This window comes from Polyodon spathula, chromosome 3 (assembly GCF_017654505.1).
Source record: "Polyodon spathula isolate WHYD16114869_AA chromosome 3, ASM1765450v1, whole genome shotgun sequence".
NCBI lineage: Eukaryota > Metazoa > Chordata > Actinopteri > Acipenseriformes > Polyodontidae > Polyodon > Polyodon spathula.
This window is the reverse complement of record NC_054536.1, coordinates 88,144,810-88,168,110: the sequence shown is the minus strand read 5'-3', so window position 1 is coordinate 88,168,110 and position 23,301 is coordinate 88,144,810. Positions and strand designations below refer to the sequence as shown.

At 41.9% G+C, this 23,301-nt stretch overlaps 1 protein-coding gene across 2 annotated transcripts in view; it reads left to right on the top strand.

Annotated features, from left to right (window-relative positions):
- The window catches only part of LOC121313585 (alkylglycerol monooxygenase-like), a 76,530-nt gene that overhangs the window by 877 nt on the left and 52,352 nt on the right, over window positions 1–23,301 (top strand). For both annotated transcript variants that reach the window (XM_041246275.1, XM_041246276.1), the window contains exons 2-3: window positions 2,281–2,411; window positions 3,862–4,013. In XM_041246275.1, the coding sequence (XP_041102209.1) occupies window positions 2,281–2,411; window positions 3,862–4,013 (283 nt within the window). The remainder of the gene's footprint in view (window positions 1–2,280; window positions 2,412–3,861; window positions 4,014–23,301) is intronic.

Sequence of the window (23,301 nt, the reverse complement as noted above, 5' to 3'; positions counted from 1 at the left end):
GACGTGATGCGATTTTTTAATTAGCGATGAGACATTTTCGCAGCGATGTGACCATACACGCCAGAAGCAACACAGAGGTGATGCAACAGGTTGGAAAACTGCCAGATCTATGCAACTGTTCAAAATTGCTTTTAGACAAAACTATGATCAGGACTGGTACATATTTGTCAACATGATGTGGAAATCACGAGTATCTTCTCTGGCGGTATTTCAACATATATGGCAGTAAATCACACACACCAGGCTTATCCACTCCCTTCGAAATGAATGCCTATATATTATCTTTCAAATCTGTGTCTTTATAATTGTGATGCCCTCTGTCACAAAGCTCTGGGGATTTTTTCAATGAAAAGTATTATTGTTTTCTCTGTCATTTTGGATACTGCTTCACCCAGCTGGAACATGTTGTCTGTTGTCTGATTGCTCAATGCTCTAGTTGACACATGTAAAATCGCACAAAATAGGATGCGATCATATTTGTTTCACATCGCTCCAGTGCCACCCTGGTGCCACTCCTGCGTCGCCTGTCGCGTTGCATGTGGTGTGAAAGATACTTTCAAAAGTATAGGTTCTATTCATTTAGACGCATCACTGCACAGTTTCGCATGCCGCATCATGTCTGGTGTGTAGCTGCCTTTAATGGGGTGCAGTAACCATCTTTAACCAAAATAAAATAAGTTACACTCAAACTTTTTTCTAAGGTTTGCATCAAGGTTTGAATGTTACGTTCAATCTATATTCAGAATTCTTCTATAAAATATGTATTATACCAGAGGACATGTACAGTTGAATTTTTGAATAGTGGTATTATATTGCCAGGGCAGACCAGGGGCGTGGTGGTTAGAGCTGCTTTGTCACAGCCCTGGGTTCAATTCCAGCCTAGGGGGGTCTGTCTGTGTGGAGTTTGCATGTTCTCCCCATGTCTGCATGGGTTTCCTCCAGGTGGTCTGGTTTTTCTCCCACAGTCCAAAGACATGCTGTTCAGTTGATTGGTCATTCTAAATTGCCCTCTGTGTGAGTGTTTTTGTGTGTAGCATCCCATCCGGGGTGTAGCCCTTCCTCTCCCCCTGTGTCTGCCGGGTTAGGCTTCAGCTCACCACAACCCTGCAAAGGATTAAGCAGTTAATGATGATGGATGGTATTATATTGCCAAATAAGGTACATTCATTTAAGCTACAGGTTATTCTACATGCCACTATTTAATTGTGAAAGAACAAAAATCGTTTTAATATGGTACATTACAGTAATTGACCATAATTACAGTACATTTGCCCAGTGGATGCAGTTGAACATGTGCTACAGCTGTATGTTTTTGGTGAGTGACACCACTGTAAGGAATTCTAATATTTCGTGTTAATTAAACTCCAGACATTAAATGCCAAATAGAATCTCTCTGCAATTGACTTTCATTCCAAATGGCCATATTCTGTGATATATTTTCTGATATACAGGGACTTTACAAAGGCTTGTATTGACAGTGTTCCACAGCAACTTGTCACTGAAAGCCTGATTCTATTGAAGTCAGAAGTCTGAGGTTTGAAGTAGAACATAGTGGATGAAAACTGTTTTCCTTGCTATAGATATATTGGGCTTCATTTTTGATTACAGGGCAAGGTACTAACGCTAAGGCAAAGGTTGCTAGTGCCTGATTATGGGGCGCTAGGTGGGTGCAATCGGACATTGCCTTATAAAGGGATTTTAGTTCCATGCCTTGCACCGATCTTTGTTATGCCTGCACTACTGCCGTGTTCACCTGAGCATTTTTGAAGACGGCGCACATTTGCCATTCAAACTAACCTGCTCCTAGTAGAGAAAACCCTAGTGCAGTAATCCCATCTCTATAATGTTTTCTTTGTGAATAGCTAAATATGCAGGTCACTATTATTCCCTATTTCTGGAGAAAACAAGTTTAAGAACATCTGTTGTACTCTGCCATGCAAAGCCATAGTTCAAAGTTCAGAGTCTCTTAACTGTTTTTAAGAGCCTAATATGTATTTCTTTGATATTTCAGAACATTGTCTTTTAGTTTAAATTAGGTTGCAGAACTATCAGTATCTATCAGCACTCAACTATCGGCAAAACCAGTTTTAAATCATCCCCCGTAAACTCTTTAGTAAAATGTGTGCAGTTTTGGACCCAGAAACACATGCACTCCAGATTTGTTTTCTTGTACTGCACAACGAGACTGACCTCCTACAAAAATATCTTGTTTAAATACATTACAGAATAGAAGTTATTGATTTTCTTGTATTACTCATGTATTACTTTGTCTACTTCTAGGCTACCCCTTTCTTTATTGGAATGTTGGTCCTTGAGTTCTTACTGAGCTGGGTTAAGAATGGACAGCCTGCCATCAGGGTTAATGATGGAATCACTTCACTTTCTGCAGGTGTCCTATCCAGACTTCCAAGGTAAGTATCACTGTTAAACTGTTTATATTGTATTAGAAGTATTTTACAGTAAAGGCGCTCTGCGTGGAGTACAGGATGCACACTATAGTCTGGACGTCACCAGTTCAAGTCCAGGCTATTCCGCTGCCAACTGGGGGGAGGGCTTAGGTCAGCCAGGATGTCCTTGGCTCAATGTACAATAGCAACCCCAGTAGGTCGGCCGGGCGCCTGCAGGCCTGCCTGTAAGTTGCCCAGAGCTGCATGGCCCTCTGATGCTGTAGCTCTTAGATGACTGCATGGCAGAGCTGCAGAGTGAAAAGAAGTGGACAGCTGACTGCACACATGTCAGGGAGGCACATGTCTGTCTTTGTCCCTCCCGAGTCAGCGTGGGGGTGGCAGTGGTGGGCCAGGTTGAAATAAACAATAATTGGGCTTACCAAATTAGGGAGAAAATAAGAAAAAAATAAAAATAAATTATTGGATCATCCAGTAAGTTAAAAGCATATTTACAGCTGATATTATGTATATATTAAATATAATATAATAGTTTTAATTAGACATCATCTAATTGTGCTCAACTTGGTAGCATTTACATAGATGTCGATGCAATTGCTGCTCATAGGCGGAGTTGCTCAAAATTGAAATGCAGTATTTTTGGGAGGTTCCAGGAAGGCACAGTGAAATCGTCTCGCTCTATAATCCTTGGGCAGGGAGCACGGTAGTCATCCTAGAAAAAAAATATCATAAAATTCAAGAAAATCCCAAACCCTTTGTATCTGGAAGGATCCAGCAGAGATCCCATGTGTAAACAAATAAATAAATTAAAGTGAAACTGACATTGCTTTGCATGTACCGTCATGTGCTGTTTTCGGTCACTTTAGGCGTTTTCACTTCCAATCTGCAGCTACTTGATGGCGGGTAATTACATTGGGAGTCTGTACAAAGGTTTGCACCTGTACAGGAAACTCAGCTGGATTTCAAACAAAACTCTGTTAGCTAAAAGTTTTTATAAGATTTTCCACTTTTATTGATGCTCTGTTTGCAAAGCATTTGTAATAGGCCACTATTTGTGTCCCATAATTTGCACTGTGGTAATTAATTCTCAGTTGTTGAGAATATGAGTGCGTGAGTGAGTGAGTTTTTCTTAAAGCAATAAAAAAACTTCTTAAGCCAATTTACTAGGCCCTAAAATAAGTGTCTGGGTTGCTTAGTACAGTATATGTTTTAGTATCGGTACTGTAAGTAAATTATTTGTTGATATTTTTGTTAATTTGAAGTGAAAAGCTTTGAGAAGAATCTACAGTAACCCAATGTGTTATTACAACAACAAGAACATTGCACTTACATAGCACATTTCACAACCAAAAATGATTTATTTTTAATATTTCGAGCTCAGTGGTAAGAGGGAGTTCCTCATGCAACTTGTTAAATGTCTTCAAAGTAAAAAGAAGGCCTCTTTCATTGTTTTTAGAGTCTTAGCAAAGAGTGTGGAGCTGTCTACATACATCTATGTTTGGAACAACTACAGACTACTGGAGCTACCCTGGGACTCTCCTTGGACTTGGTGGCTGACCTTCCTTGGAGTGGACTTTGGATATTACTGGGTTCACCGTTTGTCCCACGGTACAGTGTTTTTGTCCAATGCTATGTTGCTTTTTATACTGTAGTACTTTCATAGCACAGTACAAACACACACACACACACACACACACACACACATATATATATATATGTATATGGGGATATAAGATATATATATATATATTATAGGTCGCTATATATATATATTATATATATAGCCTTCGGAAGGGCTGACACCAAACACCACAGTTAATTACATGATTGTATCCAATTATGCTGAATATTACAATTCTAAGAATGCTATTGAGAGATAATTGATTCTTTTTTCACTTTGCACTGTACAGTACTTCAATTCATATTAAAAGTAAACTAACAGAAAAAAAAATTAGCCATCCACATGTAGCCCAATATGAATTACAGAAAAGACATTACGGTGGTAGCCATGGCGATGTATAGCGTGTTATTCTTCAAGAGAAAATGGAAGTCGGTATGATACGTAGTTCATTTGACCTGTCTTGCATCTTCTGCACGCATATTGGTACTATTGCATTAGAATCACAGGGGATGGGACTATTTGCTAAAATGGTATATTAAATATTATTATTCGTATTATTCATATTATATTATGAATAATAATAATAATAATAATAATAATAATAATAATAATAATAATAATAATAATAATAATAATAATAAAATATTCTAAAACCCTGAACAGCAGCCTGTTTACATGTGGGGCCTATACACTCGGATTATTTCCCAAACTGACATTTTCTCATTGGTCTGATAGAGCAATTATTTTAGTCTCTGTGGTTATGTCCAAATCTTTTACTTTCCGACACTTTTCCAGTTTAATTTGAAACTAAACACTAAAGTGAAAACAGATGCTGCACAGCCAGGAGTTACTGTCTGACAAGAAACATGATCCAGGATGCAGTTTGAAATGATATTAAGCAGGGTGCAAATCAATCAAAAAACATACGCATTTGAGTGATATTAAGCAGAGTAGGATTATAACTGTTTTCTTTTTTTTTCATTGACTCACATTATATTCTGGCTGGGACATTTCAATAGGGTGATAATATGCAGAGCACGACATTAAGTGGGTTTCACTGTATTATTATTATTATTATTATTATTATTATTATTATTATTATTATTATTATTATTATTTATTATTATTAATATGTAGGCTAAGATACATTTTACAGTAAACCCTTAATGGTATTTCAGTCAAAATGTTTTGTTCACCATAAATAATTTAAAATACTATCTGTTTTTGATTAAAATTAGGTTGCATCATGCCATTTATTTTGTAGAAGTGTTCTACTTTGCTTAAACTTTTGATTTACCATTACATCTACGCACCAGCACATTCATTACCCCAGTGCCGTCTGTGTTTATCTACTTCCTGGCCTGACGTCACCACATGAGTCAGCCTGTTACACAAGTGCACCCCAGAGAAAGTCACCTGTTATTATCACTCAAGAGATCCCCTGAGCTAACTTTTACAGACAGTGCAGACAATAGTTACCCAGGTTGTCTGCCTGGCATCACATACAGCAGTGTTATCTGGGATAAACTCAATTACCTATCAGCTTTTGACAGTGATTCTTGATCTTTAAAATTTCCAATTCACAAGCATTCCAGTATATTTTTTAATGTGTTGTCTCATGGATGAAGTCAACTGACAAAAGCACACATACCAGGAGCAGGGTGACTGTTAAAGTCTTGGAATAAACCCTAATAATTATAATAATAATAAAATATACTTTTTCTCTTTTAAATAAGGATGATTTATATTAATGTCATATTTTCAGTGGGCGCTTGTAGATTTACTTATAATCCTTTTGGCCACTGTAGCAGGGTGGTAGGAAAGCCTTGCATATAAAAAGAGGGCAGGGCTAAGCCCTGCTGTAGAAGTATATTGTTTATTTATTTTTAGAACAGGGTTTCACCCTCCGCCCCTGTGCGTGTTATTTTTATTTTGATTTATTTATGAACATTTATTTAATTTTATTTATTTTCGCTCGTTCTTTCTCCTGCCAGCTCGGTCCCCAGCAGCATACTTCCGCCCAGCTGCCTGACCGTTTCGCCCCGAGGGGGCAGAACCCTAGGAAACCCATAGCGTCCCTGTGTCTTACGTTTACCCATGACAATGTTATGTATTTAATACATATGATTCCCTTTCTGCCTTGTTCTGCTGGCTTGGTTTGTTTTTGTGTCTATGTGTATATATATATATAATATATATATATATATATATATATATTTTTTTTTTTTTTTTTTTTTTTTCTTGTATTATAGAGCGGCATAGCCGTAGGTTTTGTATTTGTGTTGCAGCGTGGATGGGAAGCCCATCCACATTAAAAAAACTTATGCAGAAGGTGACCATCTCCCAAGTTAATGAAGTGATTTAATTTCTTGCTAATCGGGAGATTGTCACCTGCACATAAACCTGCAGCTCTCTGCACTCCGAGTGGGTGTTTGAGAGGCGGAACAAGAGTGAGATAGGAGAGAGAAATTTTAGGCTATTACCCAGCCAGACCTGTGTTTTGTGTTCGTGATTTGTTTTTGTTGTACCCTTTTTATTTTTGTGCTCTGTGAGCAGCCGTTTATTTTTAAAATCTTTTATTTATTTTTTATTCTTTAATAAACGGCGCACGACACGTCCTTTTGCACTGCAGTACCTTGTTTGTTTCCTGCATCTGGCCTGACGTCACCACTCGCCAGCCTGTCACAGCCACCCAGAGTTCTCAAGAGAACTCACCTGCTGAATTCACTAAAATGGAAGAGTGTTGAACTCACTAAGATGGAAGAGTGAAGTTTAAAATGTATCCCTTGTCTGAAAGGACCATGGAGAAAACACAGAAGTTCAATTTTTGTTCCCTCCACAGGTATTTCCTGAATATGGTCCATTAGCCATGGTCTTGATTTGTAACTTTTTTCCTTCTCAGTGTGTAATTCTTATTACTTTCTGATTTGTTTATGTACATATACACACTGTTTTTACAGCATACTCAAGTTCTTTCTGAACTGTGGGTCTGCATGCTGCTAAAGCAGACTACGGTGAGAAAAAGGAATGTTTCTGTTTTTATAATTAGACTGGTTTCACAGTGCTCTCAGTTTCCTCTTTGAATGTTTCCTTGCTGTTGTAATATTGGAAAAACATTTTGGACTTGGTTTTAGCTTCTTTAGCAATGTTCATTTCTATTTCTCTCTTTGTCTTTCTAATATATATATATATATATATATATATATATATATATATATATATATATATATATATATATATATATGATCTATTCATTTTAGCCCTTCTTCTTTACATGCATTTGCATGATAATGTACCCATGTTGGTATATGTAGTTTATTTCATTATACTCACAACTTTTATTTTTTATTTCATGTGCATTTCATTTAAAATCCCAGGGCAGGATGATGTTTTGCAATGAGGCAGAGAGCTGCTTCTAACACAGAAAGTATTGCGTTTAAAAATACATGGACCCATCTGATATAAATCATATTAAACCAAGTGTGGAAGGGTGGTGGACAATTCACTGAGAAGGAAACAGAAGTTTTAGTTGTAACGGCGCTCAGGCGCACTGATTTATTTCATCTCACAGAGGGTGCGGTTGTCCGTGGCTTGAGTACCGGCAACGGTAAACAAGACCACGGTTATACCAGTCCAGGTACACAGTCTACTTCAGGTGCACTCGCAGGTGCTCTGGAAATAATAAATGACAAAGGACAAAAGGGAAAATAAGAAAGAAAAATGTAAAATAAAACACAGTAATAAAACTACAAAACAAAGGTGCTGCACTCTGCAGCTTTCACCCCGACCGCCGCTACTCGTACGGCCCGGGTCTCCGTCCTACGCTAATGCGTTCCCGCACTACCCTAAACAATAATCGGGGTCTGCCCAAGTTTTTCCCCGCTGCAAACATAATATGTTCTTTCTTTTTTCTTTAATCAATAATTTATTTATTTCGCTCGTTCTTCTCCGGCCATGCTCGGTCCAGCAGCAGAGCTTCCGCCAGCTGCCTGACTCGTTTCGCCTCCGAGGGGGCAAACCCGAGGGAACCCCAGAGCGTCATTTTATCAGTGCAGCAACCCCCAAAGCCCACCCCTCAGCCACTCAGAGGGAGAAAACCCACACACCCTCTTTCCCTCTTCTCTGTGTCAATGCCGTGACTGACAGCAGGGCTGCTGCCCTCTTTCCGCAGCACTATTAATATGCCTCATACTGATGTAAAATACCTAGATTGACCAAGTCTGGTGGGTTTAAGACCTAGCTGGATCCAGGTCAACGGATTGAACACCTTGACACCCCCTTTATTGTGATGCGAGTGCACAGAGTCCCCATTTTCTTGTTTTCACCTTTCCTTTTTGTTTCTGTTTACGCTTTAGCATATTAACATTTCATTATCAATATTTTCTGGTGAGACTCAAGCTGTGGTGGTATTATGAACATTTTCAATGGGTGGAGGGTGTGATTGACCAATCAGAGAGCAGCATCTCTGCTGGTGTTTTATAATTCTAATTAAAATGTGCTGATCTTGAGATATGTATATCTTAGTTTATATGCTGTATCAAACTCATGATCTATATTACAGATTTTGTTAAATTCCCTTCTGCCTTGTTCTCATGGGCTAGTGGCACATAACTTGTAGTCTATACTATTTTATCTCTGGAACCTGCTAGAACCATCCTCTTAAGTACTGATGAGTATTTTTCCCCCCTGGATAAATCATGCTTGATTTATAGTTTTCAGTAGAATGGGTGTGAGGCGGAGTGTCTCGCCCCTTTATGTTTATAAGTGTTTTCTGTTATATGTAGTGTGCTTAATGTTGGTGTTTATGTATAAAATACACAGGATATAAATATGGGTTGTGAGCACAAGTGTTTAAAATGTATATTTGTATTTAGGCACAAGGATTGCACAGCACTTCACGTGCAAGTAAAATAATATGTGAGCACGGGGAATTGCACTTTATTAATTCACGTGCAGTTGAACCGAGACTCCGATTGAATGATTAATTAGCAATCGAGTCTCGGTACAGCTGCATAAAAGCTGCATGTTTTCACTCACTCGGGGTTGTGTTTGTGAGTGGAGAATGGGAGAGAGAAGGAGTTTTTTGGGGTTTTGAGAGCAATTGTTACAGCTTGCTGGAAGTGCCAGCACGGTACTTGTTTGTCTGTTCGTCCACTGTCTTGTTTAGTGTTGCCTGTTTTGTTTACATTTTTATTTTGGCTTCAAGTGCCCTGTCCTGTTTTGTGTGTTTTGTTTAAACCTTTTTGTTTATTATTTGCAATAAAACTCTGGGTGCCATAGCGTCACAGATTCACCACATTCCTAATTGTTTGGAGTCCTTCTGGTCTGACGTCATCCCTACAAACCCATCTTTTTCATAGGGTGATAATGTTATGAAAGTTTTTCCCCCGAAAGTGGTTATATTGCTGTAAATCAACTTTTGGTAAAACCTTTGCTTGTTGGCTTTGAAAATAGTTCAAACCTAATATTTTAAATGATATTATTCTAGCTGGGTGCATAATGACATTTACTTTACTGTCAAAGTTCCTGTTTTGCATAATGAGCTTTTACGTCCAGATATTGTCAGCTATAAGTAAATAGCAAACAATTAAAATAAATGAATGCCAAATAAATAAATGCAGTAGTAGTATCGAAGTCCTAAATGTTTCAATTGATCAATTTTTAAAGATTTTTAAAACATTTTGTCTGTGCATGTGTCGTATCCAAATAAGCATTCCGGAATATACAGGTAGGACAACCCTAAAGAATAGTTGTTGTTCTTAAGAGGCTCTCCTGCCATTAATCTTAGGTTTCCAGGCAATAGATATATTTTACAACTCAGTTTACAGCTCTAACCCTTCAGCTTATAAGAATGATTAAGTAGAAAGAAGTTGGTGATAAACGATTACTTGTTGATCTTATTTGTATGTGAAGAGAGGCCTTTGGGGATTTCTCAGAGCTGAAAAGGCAAAAAACCTTTTGGACATCCAAAAGGAAATGATGATCTATCATAAATATCCAGATGTGCTCTGCAGATGTATTAGGTTACATTTTGTAAGAGCTGGTTGTCCTACCTGTGTCTTCTGAGAGGAAGTTATAAATAGTAAACACATTAACTACATACTCGTAGCAGGAAGCATCGTCAGCAGTACTACTTTTTTTTAACTCCTTCCTCTGTCTTCTTTATAATATTTTGGGAATTGTAAATTTCACCTGAGATGAAAAACAAATAGTAATAGTATCTGTTGACCCTTTCATCTGTACAAGTGTTGAGACAGTTTTAAGTAAGAATTTTATAGTCCTGCTATATTTTAGACACACTTTCCACTCCCATATTTCATTTTTGAAATTATTAGATATTGTAGCGATCCATGCAGTCATGTTTGTGTACTGTAATACCCGCTGTCTATATGTGTTTACGTGCTGAGTGTTTATTCCCACCCCACTGTATTACGCTGCTGCTTTACCTTTTGTGTGTGTATTCCCATGTATAATGTAACCCACTTGCTTATTTGTTTTCACTGGTCTGACCCCATTGGCTGTTGATTGTCTGTGCCCATTGGTCATAGTGTGAGGCTAAGCGCTGTACCATGACTTGCATAAAGGGGTGGAGCTAAGACAATAAGATGGTGCTGCAATGCCATTTTGTGTGTTGTTATTGGAATAAAGTGGTTGAATGCAGAGAAGTGGACAGAGCAGTGGACTCTATCGGGTGCGAGATAGCGTCCGAAAATAAAGAAGCATTATTTTCCTGTTTTCTGCTTCTTGTTGAAATGCTACATTGTCATCAGAAACTGGATTTGGGATGAAACCACCAAGCATCAAGCAGGAGCAATTAGGAGATGCAGAGATGTACGACGAGCTGGAGCAGCTGAAGGAGCTCAAGAAGGAGCTCGGCCTGATGGAGGAACAGGCCAGGATCACCGAGGAGAGACAAGTCTTGGCCAGCTCTGAAAGACTGTGGTCTCTGGCAGCTGATCAACCTGACGGCGGAGACAGTACAGCTTTGACAGCACCACTGCTGAATCTGGCCGAGGAGGAGATGGGCAGCTACCACACCCTGGTGGCCACCCTCCAATGCCGGTTCGGCAGTACAGGAGACCCTGAGCTGCTGCAAACCAGGTTCCAAAGGTGAGAGCGGGTGACAGGGGAGAACCTGGCTAGACTAGACACCAACTTGGAGAGGGAAGTCTGGCGGGCGTATATGGACGCTGCAGGTCAGGTTCAAGAGGAGTAAGCCCAGTTCCAATTCACTGAAGCTACGGGACCGGGTGAGCTCCGCAAGTACCTGTGACTTCCCAAACCCCAGACGCTCGTGCCTCTGACAGAGATCCTGTCGGAGATTGTGGTCTTCCAACAAGCCACCACCACCCACCAGTCCCCAACTCTGCTAGGGATGCGGGCAGCCTAGCTATATCTGTTTCTACTGCCCTCGGTAGGAGCTGCGACCCAAGCCCAGCCAACCACCGGTGAGAAACGAGAACCACGAAACACATTACATTTTGACCTGACAGAGGCGTTTGATTGCGCAAATATCCCTCTTGAAAAATTGGATAAGCAAGTTACATAAATTCTTCAGACTGAGTGTGGCAAATGGTGGAGCGATTCCTTCATTAGCCCAGCTGAGACATGAATACTTACAGTACCTAATGTTGCCGAGTACTTCAAGCAGGAGATTATGGAATTGGTAAAACAGTCAAATAATGTCCAAGATCAGTATATGTTACATATTGTATTTGTTTTGCAAGGACTAAATGATGAACATGCATCTGACATACAACTGAAAGCTGTCCTTGCAGATACATTTTAAAAGAATGTCAATTGTTACAAAGAAAATGAAAAAAATATATACAAAAAGAGTTAGGGAAAGCAGTAGAAGGGGTAAAGGCAGGAGGAGGTTTGCGTTCTGTAGCAAAGAAATATAGTATTCCCCACTGTGCTCTGCAGGACTACACAAATCAGAAATACTGCAACAATCAGCACAATATCAGTGCTCTCAGCACCTCTGATGAAGCAGCACTAATCAATTACATCTTATGGATGGCTGACCATGGCTTTCCACTCACATGTCAAGTCATAAAATGTCTGGCCTTAAATATAATTCAGGCAAGTGGAAGACAAACCCTTGTGAATATAGAGAATGGTCTGCGTGATAAATGGTGGTCATGCTTCAGGATGCGCCACCTTGAAATTTCTTCAAGAATGCCACACCACCTTGAAAGATCAAGAGTCCATGCTTTATAACCCCAGAAGCTATAGAAAGCTTCTTCAAAATGTATGCAGACCTGCTCATAAAGTACAATTTGCAGGGAAAACCACATTTAATTTTTGAGACAGGATTTGGTGACAAACCCAAATCACGGGAGCGAGTGCTGTGTTCAAAGGGAAGGGAACATGTGTACCATAGCAGACTACTACAGGGGATCACATCACAGGTGCAGGGTATTTAAAGAGTGCAGCCAATTTGTTCTGTAGTGTGGCTGTAGAATGTTGTTGGTGCAAATAGAGGTAAAACCTACGTTTGGTTTAAAACTTTCTGTAAAATGTGTTGTTTGGCAGGTAAACAGTGTAGCTGTCCTGCGTGTGATAGTTAATGCTAGGGTAGGGTTAGGGTTAGGGTTAAGGTTAGGGTTAGGGTTTGGTTTTGTTTGTTTTTGTGTTTGTTTTGTTTATATTTTGTATTAAAGTGCAAGTAATAAAGTTCTGGGTCACAATGTTAAAGGGGCACAAACCCAATTTATGGCCAGCTTGGTGACAATATTAATATTGTAATGATTGAAAATCAAATACACTTTTTTATTCAACATGGTATATTAGGAATCAAAACCTACCACAAACACTGAAAATAATCTTTAATAAACGCTGTGCAGCATTTATTAACAAATTAGCTTAAAGAGTAAGTAGCAGGGTTCTGAAAATTATAGCGTTACACATCCCCATGTTTTGCTACAGCTGTTTAAATGACATACCTATATTTTTGTTCTTTTAATTGTTGACATCCTGACAGCGTTTTAAACTTATACATGTAAAGTCTGTTTCAAAGATATTTAAGATGTCAGCCTAGTATACTCGAGTTTGAGAAAAGGGGCGTGTCCCTGAACACTGCATTAAGAGCGATTAGAAACAGAGATACAAGAGCTCGGGCTTTGTGTTCCATGTGACATCATGGGTCTATTATTATTAATATAATATCTGATAGTGTAAGGATTATTGCCCACATTGCCAAACAGATGAACAGAGCAACACCAACCCTTGATGTCAAACGGAACACAAAGCCAGAACACGGTGATCTGACGCACGCCTCTGATCTCAAACCCGAGTGCATTAGAGGACATTTTGAAAATGCCTTTGGAAGAGACTAATTTCTTTTAAAGTATAAAAAGTTCTCAGGATGTTAACAATGAAAATAATTACAGGTACATCATTTTAAACGTATGGGGATGTATACGCTACAATTTTCAGAACTCTGCCACTTACTGTTACTCCAAGTTCCAAATCCAAATCCTGCACACCCCTATATACTAGCAACTGGATTTCTTTTGCACGGCCACAGTTAACTCCCAGCTTCCACTTTCGGTTCTCCATCTGACTCTAAGATTTTACATTTGAAATGTTCCAGGACATTCAGGTGTCAAATGTCAAATCTGTGTAATTCTGTTCTGTACTATTTGGAGTGTCCTTTACAAGCCAGGTCCACCTGCTGGTTTTTGTCCTTGCTAACCTTTTTTTTTTTTTTTTTTTTTTTTTTCCAGCTGCACACCTATTTTTATCACCATGCCTCTCTTTTCTTCCAGTCACTGTTATTTTCCAGATGCACCACTCTTTTTTTCCAGCCACTGTATTTTTTGTTGGCTGCCCTTTTATCTTGTCATCATGCCTCGTATTACTGTCATTTTGCCTGTTTTCCAACCACTCTTCCTCTTTAACTTCAAATATATATATATATAAAAAAAAAAAAAATCTGAAACTGAATTTATTGGTATGCTAATGAAACAAAAACAAGGTCTTCTTTCAAGTAATCCGAACTGTTATACTACCCACTAGATATAGCGAGAGACACATAGAAAAACAAATAGGCTAACATACTGTACAATTTCTCCCTCATTTTATCAGGGGCGTCAGGGTTCAGCATAAATCCTCCATGCAACCATCTTCTAATTTTTCATATAAAAAGCAGCACACTGTTTTAATTCGTACTGTGGAGGGTAATTGCTTCTCAACAGCTTAAGTCTCCAATTTAATTTCATGAAATGTCCTCTCCTTTCTCAAATGCCGAAACCGCTGCATTCAAAGAATCCATTTGCAACATATTAGGAAGGTTGTTGCTAGGGAGCTGACGTCACTGCAGCGTGACTTTTGCTAGTGCATTGCTTAAAAAAATGCTTCAGCAAGTAGATATTTAATTTGCATTGTGTTATTGTGCAATGTGTGTATATATGATAACAGTACGATATTAATGCATTGTTTTTAATTGTTCTGTATATTTGACTTTGATGTGCAGTACAAGATAAAACAAACAGTAATTCTAAGTGACATTGTCTATATACAGTGCAGCTAAGGCAGGTGCAGTTAGACTGGAAAAATGGGGAGTTAAGTCCAGGACCGCGATATATCCGAATCTGCAGTATAGTGAGGGGTGGTGTGTGTGTGTGTGTGTGTGTGTGTGTGTGTGTGTATAGATAGATAGATATCTCCTATAATGATAGATAGATAGATATATAGTAAAGGCATGGCTATGTGTAGTCTCTGTGTCATTTTTACAAACAACACGGCGTCACATGCAGGGCGAGTACACTAACTAAAAAAGAAACGTACAGGCGCCCCTAGTTCAACTCAACTAAATGGAACCTAGCGCCAATATTTATAATAACTATAAAAAAAGAAATTGCATAATGTGGATCGTAGTGGTGTTGCATTGTATTATGTGGCTTACAAACCCAGACCACCATTTCACTCAGCCCAAGCACTCTCACGCTAGTGTCACACTCATCTATTTTTTTTTTTTTTTCTGTAACACACACAAGCGTGAGTCTGTTATTCCCAGAGTCCTGGATCCAAAAGTAATTTATAACAATGTTTTAACTGCATAAAGTGATAAAGACAAATACACAAAATAATGAAACATACATACATAAAATGATTTAACCCACGCCAGATTGCAGCCGTTAATCACCCCGGTGGTTGCTTTACCTTAACTAGGTTGTACTAAATAAACAATAATAGCTTGTGTTTAAAATCACTCCTACCTATGCACATTTTAAATCCAAATAAAACTTAACACAAATTATTTACAAAACAGTTGGTCAGAGGTGCGCTGGCCTACCTGCAATACACACAAGTGAGCCTGTTATTCTGGATCCAAAAGCAAGGGGCTTTTTGTGCACTTTATATTTATATCCCCCGATGGTCCCCTTTCACCCTTAAAAGGGAGGAGCTTCAAGTAATCACGTTTAGCAGCGATATCTTTGTCCTGGTTACACGCTTCCTTGCCTTTGGAAATGACAGCCCATCCTTTACTACCACTGGCAATCACTTCCCACCCTTGTTTCACTTTTTATCTCGACCCTAACCTAACCAAGTCTTTGTTTGGCTCTATGCTGAAGATTCATCTGGTTTATTGGTCTCTGCACCCTTTGTGACTGGCGAAAGTCTAGTCCCTTTGGTCTAGTCGAGGTCTGCTGGGCTCCCTCGGTTCTGGTCGAGGTCTGCTGGGCTCCCTCAGGTCTGGTCCAGGTCTGCTGGGCTCCCGCGGGTCTGGTCCAGGTCTGCTGGGCTCCCGCGGGTCTGGTCCAGGTCTGCTGGGCTCCCGCGGGTCTGGTCCAGGTCTGCTGGGCTCCCGCGGGTCTGGTCCAGGTCTGCTGGGCTCCCGCGGGTCTGGTCCAGGTCTGCTGGGCTCCCGCGGGTCTGGTCCAGGTCTGCTGGGCTCCCGCGGGTCTGGTCCAGGTTTGCTGGGCTCCCGCGGGTCTGGTCCAGGTCTGCTGGGCTCCCGCGGGTCTGGTCCAGGTCTGCTGTGACTGGGCTGTGGTGGCCAGGTTTGTTTGTGTCAGTGTAGTGTGTCTGACTGCGTCCCACTATTATACCCCTCCCATCCACCCCCTCTTGTGAACCCAGGTACCTTCCTCTTTGAGTAGCATGGGTCTGACCTACAGGCCTTCCCCTTGGTCCCCAACCCACCACCTGCGGTCTCCCCTGGAATCCTTCCTCATCTGTGGTGGAGATGTTGTATTCTGACCCTGAACTGTCTGTGTCTTCCTCCTCCCTGATTCTCATATTCTGTCTGGAGTTATCCATAGGCAGGAACATACAGGGAGTGAGCAGGTTCCGGTGGTCAGTTCGCTCCGCTCCTCCCAGTTCAGGATGCACAACGTATACCGGAAAGTCTGCTTGTCTTTTCCAATTTGTCTCCCAGCTTATGTTTTCCTCTCTGGCTCTTATTAGCAATAAGCACTCTATCCCCCGGCCATAGGGGAGTCTCTTCTGCCTTACGGTCATAGAATCGTTTCTGCTGAGCCTTGGCATTTACTGAGGCTACTGATGGGCATTGGTAGACCTGTTCTAAGTGTTCTACTACTTGGGCAACATACTCATCGCAATCCACTCCCCAGTCTTCCTGCTTAGAAATGCCAAGTGCCAGGTCTATCTTCAGCCGGGGTGCCGGTCAAACATAAGAAAGAATGGTGAGAACCCAGTAGACTCGTGGCGAGTGCAGCTGCCGGCATGACATGGGGTCAACGTGCTCCTTCCAGTCCAACTTTTGATCTGGGCGAAGGGTTCCCAGCATATTCATGTTGAACCTCTCCGTAGTCCCATTTCCTTCATGATCATAGGGGGTGGTCATGGCACTCTCAGTTTCTTCCCTGGTCTGTGTGTACCCTCTCAGGGATGCCATAGTGGCAGATGAACTGCTTCCACAACACCTTGGCAATGGTGGAGGTCCGCTGGTCAGGAGTGGGGTACGCCTGGGCATACCTGGTGAAATGGTCAGTGACAACCAAGATGTATTCTATCGCTCCTCTTGACCTAGAGCGAGGTAGTCCAGGCATACTAGTTATAGGGGCCATGTGGTGTGAATGGACACTAACTGAGCCCGTGTTTCTGGTACACCCCTCTTTTGAAGGCAGCATCTTTCGCAGGCCATGCACCATTGGTGTATGGTGGCATACATGCCAGGCCAATAGTAGCGGACTTTAATAAGATCAGCTGTCCAATCTACTCCCATGTGTCCCATGTCAATGTGCAGTGATTCGAAAACTTCTCTTCTTAGATATTTAGGAAACACCACCTGTTTGGTCTTCCCGTGTCCCTGTAACTGGGCTTCACGGTAGAGTACTCCTGCCTCGATCCTCAATCGGCTCCATTGTTTGGGCAGTGTCCGCACCTGTGGCTCTTCCCGCCCCCGCTTTCTGACAGTGGGAGGTCTGCTGTGCCACATACCAAAGCACTCAGGTTATCACTGCATCCTTCTCTTGGTACTGGCTCAGTTCCTCTCTAGGCAGTCCCTGGATTATTTCCATACTTAGGTCCTGCACTTGGGGGGGGCCCTTTCTTGGCTCCTGTTGCACAGCGATGTTGCAGCACACCTTCAGGGCTTCTGCCACTTGAGCATGAGGCATGCGCGACAGCCCATCTGCATTGGCGTTGCTCTTACCGGGCCTGTACTTGACTTCAAAATCAAACTCTGCTAGCTTAGCCATCCATCTCTGGCTGGTTGCATTTAACTTTGCTGTACTGGTCACATATACTAGCAGGTTGTTGTCCGTCAGTACTGTGAAACTGTGCCCCAATAAGTAGGCTCACAGTTTGTCGGCCGCCGCCCACTTCAGTGCCAGGAATTCAAGCTTGTGAGCTGGGTACCTCCTTTCCTGTGAGTGGAAGCTATCACCCTCTCTCTCCCTGCTTGTACTTGGGCCAGGACGGCTACTAACCCGTCCAAAGATGCATCTATCTAGAGCAGGAATGGCAAACTATAACCTGTGTATCCCAGTATGGGTGCGGTTGTCAGCCTCACCTTCAAGTCTGCGAAGGCCTGGTGAATGGGGGCATCTTTATTACCGAAAACTGTGCTTTCTTTTTCTTGAGGTTGGTCACTGTTAACTGGAACAATGGCGCCGCCAACCTGGAATATCCCTTGATGAATCTATGGTAATAGCCTGCGAAACAAAGAAATTTCGATACCACCTTCCTGCCACTAGGGGTCTTCCACTCCCTCACCTGTTTTATCTTTTCTGGATCTGTTGCGATGCCCTGGGCAGAGACCACATGTCCCAAGTACTTGATTTGTTCCCTCAACAACTGGCATTTTCTGGGCTTCAGCTTCAATTGGTGATGTCGAAGTTGATCGAAAAACAAATCAAGCCGGACCTCCTGATACTGGGCTGGGGGAACCCTCCGATATGGCTGGCGAGTGGGGATATGGATCAGTCAGAGGTATGAAATGCTTCACGGTGGAAGTGCAGCCCAGGTCCACATCATCAGTGGAGAAAACATCTGCATTCCTTAGCAGCAGCTCCCATAGCTTCGTCTTTTGTACCTCGTTCAGCACAGCTGCTTGGCTGAGATTCACATCCTGGTCATGGCACCAAATTGCATAACGTGGATCGTGCAATACACACAAGTGTGAGTCTTTTATTCCCGGAGTCCTGGATCCAAAAGGGGCTTTTCACCCTCTTTATATTTATATTCCCTGGTTAAGGGATTACCACTGTTTTAATAATCCTTTTCATTTTTTTTTTTACTTCTAAAAAAATAGTATTGTAATTCATAAAAAAGAACTAAAAAGGAAATACAATTAAAGGAATACTTTTTTTTTTCTAAATTCTAAATGTATTTGTATTAAATGAGAAATGCCGGTTGTGTGAGGTTTGCTTCATGTTTTAAGTTTTGTGGGCCACAGTCCCTTTCTGCTAGTGATTTTTAAATCTTTATTATTCAATCAACCCATACAAAACTAAAAACTATTCTTTCTAATATTTTGTAGCATTTCACATATACTTATAGTGTTTTTTTTTTTTTAGATTATTATTTGACAGGCTTAACATGTTTTTTCTATCACAGCAGCTGATTCTGAAAATACCCCTTAAAGCTGAATTTCTGAAGTGAGGGGACCACTATGGTGTAAGTTCTGCAGCTGCGGCCATTATGAGTTAGCAAGTGGAAAACTCTATACAAAATCAAGTTTTATAGCCCCTAGTGGTCATTTTACAACCTCACTTCAGTGATTTAACTTTAGACCCAGAGGCTGAAAAAAGACATTTCCTGGGACAGTTAGTAAGGTTGGTAAATAATGATCTAAGCAGAAGCAATAAAGAATGATAGAACACACTCATACCAGTATATTAAATAAGTAAGAAATTACATATTCTAAAAATGTAGATTACATCAAACATTCCTTTAAATACAGGGCAATTATAAAGTCAGGTGACCACTTGTCCCTAATTGGATGGGACAGTCCCTAAATATAAAAATCAAGTCCCCGGCTAAATGCCTAAACCCCCCCACTCCGCCAGCCATCTCGCTTGCTCAACAGCTCGATCGCTCACTCTACAGGGGAGACAGTAAAAAAAAGTTTTTAAAATACGTAAATATACTCTTAATAAGAAATGGCAGGTGTCCCATTTTTGCATTTTTATGCTCGAGCATAACTGGGTATGCGAGAATGGGAAGAAGCTTTTCAATTCACACTTCAGCGATCATACATGACTTGATTTTTTTCCTGCATCCACACATCATACTTTTTCCCCCAACCAACTTCACAATACAGTGTGTCGACAAAAAGTATTTGGAAATCACACATTTGGAATTTATGCTAAACGCCTACTTTTCCCACTGGTCAAAGACCAGATGAATAAAATATCTGTGCTGGAGGTTTTTTAATACCATTATAACCCACATTAGCCTCCCTAAAAACAAAGAGGAATTACTCAGTGGAACTGTAACCAGTCCTCAAAAGAAAATTATACTTCTTTACTTCTAATAGTTCTTTAGTCTGTTGGACAGACTAAAACTAATTTAGCTTTGGAGCAGTAAGTATTGCAAACAGCAGCTGTGCTTTATCTGTTTAAATTAGTATGTGCTTGTGGCAAAGTGGTTGGTAAGGGGAACAGATGTCGCGGTGATGCGGTGCAGGAGTGATGAACAGACAACAGTGATTCAGTGAATAAGTGCTTTATTGCTCTTTTCCAGGTCTGGCGACTGTCAAAAATAATAAATCCCCGGCAATACACAACAATGTGTAAAGCACGGGGATAATGAAAACAAGGGTACAGTCCCGAACAAAAACAACGGTACGGTCACCAGTCCTGGGTGATCGAAAACGTGCAGGTGCTCAGTGCAGTGGTGCTCCGGATAGTGCTCTCCTTTCGACAGCTCCGGAGATGTGCGTTAACTGTCTATTAGTGCGACAAAGACAGACAATTACAGACAGACAGAAAATAACACACAGCACGTAAAACACTCTTCACAAATACTCTGAGAGCTCCTCTCTCAGTCCTTCTCTCCTAACGTTAACCCAAACGAAGGAGAAAACCAGCGTTACCCTGGCCCCTATATGTAATCCCGCATGATATCAAGATAAACGGTTGCAGCTGCCTTATTACTTGCAGCTGCCTCTCGTTTATCTCTCAAATCAATACGGTCTTACAACAGAGTCGCGCTTCCCTCCAGGCTGACCCACTTCCCTGACCCGGAAACGAACTGTCAGGCCAGCCCTTCCAGATACTTCTCCTCCCGTTCTTTAGCGCCCTCACAGGTTGGGAGGAAGATTCATCACCAGAACTCATCTTTCCGTCACATATCCCACCGCTCAGAGTGGAGCCGAAGGAACACTCGGCTAAATCTACCTTCCCCATTACTCCCCCCTCCCGGGAAAAATAATCCGCATTTTGGTGGTCTTTCCCCGCACGGTGTACCATGTGGTACATGAAGGGCTGCAATGCCAGATACCACCGAGTTATCCGGGCATTGCTGTCCTTCATTGTGCTTAACCACTTGAGTGGGGCGTGGTCTGTGACCAGATCAAATGAGTGTCCCAGCAGGTAGTATCGTAAAGAGTGAGTAGCCCATTTAATGGCCAAACACTCTTTTTCGACTACGGAGTAGTTGCGTTCCCGAGGTAACATTTTTTTACTGAGGTATAATATCGGGTGCTCTACTCCAGCTACTTTTTGGGACAAGACTGCACCCAAACCTACATCCGATGCGTCGGTGTGGAGGATGAATCTCTTGGTGAAATCTGGTGTGATAAGAGTGGGGGCCTGGCAAAGTGTACGCTTAATAGTATCAAACGCTCCCTGACACTCAGCTGACCATTTAATTAAATTTGGAGCACTCTTTTTGGTGAGGTCGACTAACGGGTTAACCACTGTGGCGTACTCGGGGATGAAGCGGCGGTAATAACCGGCTAAGCCCAGTAGTGACCTCACCTGAGTCTTGGTTTTGGGGATCGCTGCATCAACCAAAGCCTGGATTTTGGTGACTACAGGTCTCACCCTTCCATTCCCCATTAAAAATCCCAAATATTGAGTCTCTGTTTTGGCAAACGCACATTTCCTCAAGTTAGCTGTCAGCCGGGCTGCCCTTAGAGACTGAAGAACGGCTGCAACCCTAGCCAAATGCTCTCGCCAGGTGGAGCTGTATATCACCACGTCATCAATATACGCTGCTGCATATTCATGATGTGGGCGTAAAACCTGATCCATCAGTCTCTGAAAGGCAGCGGGCGCACCATGTAGCCCAAACGGCATGGTTTTAAAGTGGAACAGCCCTTCTGGTGTTGAAAATGCGGTTTTCTCTCTGGAGCTGCGGGTTAAAGGGATTTGCCAGTATCCCTTCGTCAGGTCCAGAGTGGAAATAAACCTCGCTTTTCCCAGTCTGTCTAAAAGTTCGTCGACCCGAGGCATGGGATATGCATCGAACTTAGCAATAGCGTTCACCTTTCTGAAATCCACACAGAAGCGGTTGGTGCCGTCTTTCTTAGCCACTATGACGATCGGACTGCACCACTCGCTCCTGGAAGGCTCAATCACCCCAAGCTCGAGCATATCACATACCTCTTTGCGAACGCCACTTCGTCGACTTTCCGGGATCCGGTACGGTCTCTCTCGCACTGTGACACCTGGTGGAGAGATAATGTCATATTCAACTAAGTTTGTCCTGCCGGGCACGTCAGAAAAAACATCGCTGAACTCCTCAATAAGCTTACGCAGCTCTCTTTGCTGATCCGGAACCAATTGTTCCCCCATAGAAATCGCTCTTGTGCTCGGGGTCTCTGAACAGGGACCTAAATCATCCTCCATATTGCCTGGGGCTATAAATAAGACCTCCCTTGCCTGCCAGGGCTTTAATAAATTGACATGATAAATTTCACGTTCATTTCGGCGATCGGGCTGTCTAATTTCATAATTTACTTTCCCTATAGCCCGAATCACCTCATACGGCCCCTGCCATTTAGCACACAGTTTCGATTCAGATGAGGGAAGTAGCAGCATTACCTTGTCCCCTGGTCGAAAGGTTCGAATCCGTGCATTTTTGTTGTAATGCTGCTGTTGTCGGTGCTGAGCCGATCTGAGGTTGTCTTGGGCCAAACGACCGACCAAATCCAGCCGATCTCGTAGTAGGAGCACATACTTCACTACATTTTTAGACGAGCCTTTGTGCTCCTCCCACCCCTCCCTCAGCAGGTCGAGAATGCCGCGAGGCTGCCGGCCGTACAGGAGCTCAAAGGGGGAGAACCCCGTTGAACTCTGCGGCACTTCTCTCACCGCAAAAAGGAGGTAGGGAAGAAGCGATGCCCAATGTTTCTGCTCCTGTGTTACAAATCGCCTCAGCATCGACTTTAAGGTCTGATTAAAACGTTCAACCAAACCGTCCGATTGTGGATGATAAACGGACGTCCTGATGGGACGTATTTTTAATATTTTGTACACCTGCTGTAACGTATTGGACAAAAAATTGGTTCCGTGATCAGTCAAAATCTCCTTGGGGATCCCTACTCTAGCCATAATCTGCGCTAACTCGGTGGCTATTGCAGCTGCACTAGTGGACCTCAATGGAACTGCCTCTGGGTATCGCGTTGCATAATCCACCACTACTAATATATGCGTATACCCAGAGTCAGAAGGTAGCAAAGGGCCCATTATGTCCATTGCAATGCGCTCGAACGGAGTGGAAATAATCGGCAGTGGGACCAAAGGGGCGGGGCGCACTCGACCCGGCGCTACTCGCTGGCAGTCTGGGCATGTGGCTACATATTTCGACACATCAGTATGAAGACCGAGCCAATAGAATCGAGCCAATATT